At 60.5% G+C, this 4,312-nt stretch overlaps 1 protein-coding gene across 5 annotated transcripts in view; it reads right to left on the minus strand.

The window, feature by feature from the left end:
* The window catches only part of ICOSLG (inducible T cell costimulator ligand), a 10,257-nt gene extending 6,211 nt beyond the window's left edge, over positions 1–4,046 (minus strand). For all 5 annotated transcript variants that reach the window (XR_003004974.1, XM_024758284.1, XM_024758283.1 and 2 more), the window contains exons 1-4: positions 3,873–4,046; positions 2,435–2,475; positions 1,170–1,535; positions 192–473 (exon numbers count right to left, since the gene is read on the minus strand). Coding sequence is in view for 4 of the 5 variants with exons in the window: in XM_024758284.1 (XP_024614052.1) it covers positions 192–473; positions 1,170–1,535; positions 2,435–2,475; positions 3,873–3,895 (712 nt within the window). In the remaining variant the exon portion in view is untranslated. The remainder of the gene's footprint in view (positions 1–191; positions 474–1,169; positions 1,536–2,434; positions 2,476–3,872) is intronic.
* Positions 4,047–4,312: the final 266 nt, after the last annotated feature.

Consider the following 4,312-nt stretch of genomic DNA (forward strand, 5'->3'; position numbering starts at 1 on the left):
CCCCGAGCACCTGGCCGGCCCCTGCCCTCCGTCGCACGGTGATGTCTGTCACCTCCTCTCCCTGTCACCACCTCTGAAGCCGCTGCCGAGTCACCTCATAGGGGCTTTGTCTTCCACCTGAGAGGATCCCCCAAGTCACCCCTGGCCCCCAGCCTTGGACTGGGGTCAGTGTGCAGATCCCGGGACCTTACCTGTCTGGCCGCTGGTCAGGTTCTGGTGAAGAAGCACATTCTCGATGCAGCAGCCCACGTCGATGGTGGAGGTCCGCCCGATCCGCAGGACGCTGACCACGTTGTACAGGCCCCTCGCGTTTAGGGACACGGTGCTGTTCTGCAGGGCGTCGTCCAGCAGGCTGTTGTCCGTCTTGTTGATCCAGTACACGTTGGGCCGTGGGTAGCCATCCGTGGACGTGCACGTGAAGACCAACTCCTCATCCTGGGATGGGCCGCTGACCACTGGCATGCTGTAGTTTGCTGCGGGGGAGGGAAACGGGCTGAGGGGTGCCAGGTTCCGAAGGTCAGAGAAGGGTGGGGGACACAGTGCCAAGGGCCAGGGTAGCGGGGAGGCAGCCGTCGTGCCCCGGACGCCGGAGCAGGGCCGGGACCAAGGCTGTGGTCTGGGCAGCAGCACGGGCCCTGTTCTGCCAGAGTCACGCCCCCCAACCCACCAACAGGGGCGCTATGAGCCGGGCGGGCAGTGACCGGCACCCACGTCCCACCCCAAGGAGGTTGGCCTCCTTTGAGTCTAGTGACACAGTCAGCTGACAATTCACCCGTCTCTCCACTGAACGGTGCCCCGAGCAACTTGGTGGAGGGGCTTTAATTTTCTTCCTAAACTCTGATCTCATTTAGTGCCTTAGACCACTCCCTCCTAATTTCATGAAAACATCTAGTTTGGGTTGAATTGGAGAGTTTCGAGGCAAGGACAGCAAGCTTAGGAGCTCCTGTGAGGAGGGAGGCACCTCGGCTACTGGAAAACTTTCTTAGGAGCCGAACGGTATTTCCACCACCTAAGCCGCACACCTGGTTTAAACAGAAGCCCGCCAGAGGGATCTGGATTTCCTTTAAGGGAAGACACGGGTGAACGAGCCGCAGAGAACAGGTCTGACTGACACTTCTTCCGGGCCGTAAGGCTGGGCTGGGATCAACTCGGCAGCTCCGCCGTCTTACCTGCCACGTTTAGCGTGACCGTGACTTCCAAAATCTTTTCTAATTCTAAGGATTTCCGAAACACCAGGCAGTTGAACTTCTGCTCGTCCTGGGGAGTGACATTGCGCAGGTACAGAGAGAAGTCGCCCTGCTTCATGCCGTCCAGGGACAGCCGGGCCCGGTCTTTGTAGTGGTTGTTACCGTGGCCGGCAGAGCTGTTTCCCGAGAGGTAGTAAGTCACCACAGAGCTGGTGTTCCGTTTGCCCGGCACATTGATTTGCCAGTAAACATAAAGGTCATTTAAATCGAAGGTGTTTCCTTCAGGGTAAATGCAGCTGAGCAAGACATCACTGCCCACCATCGCTCTGATCTCTTCTTCTTGAATCTCTGCAAGCATCCAAAAAGAACAGAATTCATCTTCCGCGCTTGACTCGTAACTTTGAACTCACCCTTTGGAGGGACGGGGGAGCTTCTGGGTTGCAAGACTCAAACCCCAATTCTGACTCATTTCAGTAGGAAAGGAATGTATTAGTAATAAGACGCACATAGGAAAGCAACAATAGTTTAAAACTTCGGACACTGGCGGTAAGCTGCTCTGATGTATCACCAGGGTCGGTTTCCAGTCACCATGCCGGGAGCCAGCCAGGACTCCTCCCTGTTTTTACTACTTCTTGGGAGTTTACAATGAATTCAGAGTAAAAAGATGTTTTTAAAAAAACTCAGACGTTTGAAAAGAAAACATCAGCTTCTCAACAACATTATAGTAGCGTTTGCAACTCCATCAGAGAAGGCCCGGCGAGGTTTTGTGGTCTGTTACAACCGCTCAGATGCCAGCAGGGGAAGTGGCCGTGTGCCCTGACCCGCCGCCCTGTGGGCTGGAAGGCCAGGCAAGGTCTCAGTCTCCGCTGTGGTGCCATATCCCCGTTCTGCACTCTTCTGGAAGCTGGTGGCTTTGCGGAGCAAAGGGGTCACGGGAAACAGGAAGCCCAGCTCCCAGCTCCTCTGGAAAGCGGGGGTTCTGAAACACTTAGGGGGAACTACACTCTGCCCATCCCAAACACAACACAAAGGAGAACCACGGGGCCTGGCCGAGCCCCCCCCCACCCCTTCGCGGCTCTCAATGCCACACATCACCCTGGGCTTGGGGGCCCCGCTTTCTCACAAGGGCCCCTGGAAAAGCAAGCAGGGCTGCGGGGAGGACCCCACTGACACCTGTACCCCGCGGTCCTCACTGCTCAGAACTGAAGGGCTTGGAAGGCTCCAGCAAGAGCACTGTCTGCACTTACCAGCTCGCAGGCCACAGAGTAGCAGCAGCAGTAGTCCAGGGCTGGGAAAAAACAACCAGAAAAGGGTGAGTCCCGCCCCTCCCCAGTGGGGTCAGGAGCCGGTCACACCCACCATCCCAGTGGGAATACACCCGCAGCCAGGCCATCAGCCCAGGCCACCGGGGGCAGCCAGGGATTCAAGGAGCGGACACAGCACCGACTCCTCCCTGCCCAGCAGGCAAGCCCCAAGGGGCGGGCAGCCCCTGCAAGGGACCAGCTCCCACGTTAATAAAACGCCCCTCAAAGCAGTTATGAGGGTGTGATAAAGGGTATCGAGAGGAACCATCAGCCCCCTGGTGGCCTGGCTTTGCACGGATGGAGTCTAAGAAATTGTATAAAATCGGATAGAGAACCACTTTCGGGGTATTTGAAGTTTGAGAGACAGAGAAGATGTAAGATGCCCCTCTCCCCGCCAGGGTCGGGTGAGCCCCAGGACAACCTTCTAAAGGAACGTGATCAATCTGAAACCGGATCTGGTGGCTCCACCGGAGCTGGTGGACAGCTCAGCCCTGGGGGCCGGCAGATCCCTCTCATGACTCCCAGGCTCCTGGCACGTTCAGCCTGGGAGCCTCTGTACCCTGCATGCCTCAGCGGTGGCCCCTGCCTCACCTGTCACCACTCTGCCCGTGCCCCAGCCCAGTCCTCGTTGGGTCAGATAGGAGAAAGCACAGACGAGGCCCCCTGCTCAGGGGTGTGGGTTGCTGGTGGCTGTGACATGGCAGCATTTTTATTTTCCGTTCTTGAGGGAATAGTCTTTCCCTGTATTTCCAACTGGGGAGACTGGGTGGTGGGACCCTGGGGTGGGTGGGTTTCTGGGCTGTGCGTGTGGGACACCTGGCGATGGGGTACCTCACCAGCTCATCAAGGGAAACACATGCTGCCGATGCTAAGACTGCCCTGAAGGGGGCATTTTTGGCAGAAAGCTGTTGCCTCCCCCTCAGCTGGCAAGAGACCAGGAGTGACCAGCTGGCCGGCACCTTCCCCAGTTTGCCTTTGCTGATGCAGGAGGGGGAAAACCCAGGCGTGCGGGGGGCACGTCACCAGTTGGTGGGCACCAGACGGCATTCGAGGTTAATAAGAGCGACCTTGGCACAGCAAAGTCACACCCTTCTTTCCTCTGGGCCACCGCCGGGGGCGGGGAGGGGAGGGGGGGGAAGTGAGAGTGGGTCGCTATGTCTTCTCTCCCAGCTTTTCCTCTTTCCCTCCCTCGGCAGGGACCCCGCCCCGGGCACACCCGCGTACTGCCATTGTCCCGCGCCGCCGGGAGGACAACGCCGGCAGGTAACCACGCCTCCCGCGGCCCCGCGCGGTGCCGCCCCGCTCCCGGAGCCCGAGGCCCCCGCTGCGCCGCCAGGCTCGGTTCCCCGCGCCCAGAGGGCGCGTCCGCGCACACGCTCACCTCCTCGGCCGCATGGTGGGCATGGTGGGGGCGGAGACCCCGGGCCACGGGGGAACTCGGACGGCGGGAGATCTCGGAGCACTAGAGACCTCGGGCCGCGGGAGCCCTCGGAGCGGCCAGCACTCGCTGCGCTCCCGCCGCGCCTCGGAGGCTCTGGGCGCTGAGCTGGTCGGCGGCTCAGCGCCCTCCCGATCCGGCCCCGCCCCTGGTCCCACCCCCGGCCCGGTCCCTCCCACGGCCTTGGCCACGGGCAGGCGCGAGGGAACGGAAGCTTGGACAGTGACTCCCGAAACTTCAGCCCTTCCCAGGAGAGGGCGTAAGTCGGGCCCCGCGGGTTGCAGGATGGGGCTCCAGGTCCACCGGGCCTTGAGCCTGGGCGCAGTAGGTACCCCCGGCAAGTCAGCGGCAGGGAAGGTCCGGTGGAGGAGGGCGGCCGAGCG

The sequence above is a fragment of the Neophocaena asiaeorientalis genome, unplaced genomic scaffold, assembly GCF_003031525.2.
Source record: "Neophocaena asiaeorientalis asiaeorientalis breed wild unplaced genomic scaffold, Neophocaena_asiaeorientalis_V1.1 scaffold45, whole genome shotgun sequence".
In the NCBI taxonomy this organism is placed as follows: Eukaryota; Metazoa; Chordata; class Mammalia; order Artiodactyla; family Phocoenidae; genus Neophocaena; species Neophocaena asiaeorientalis.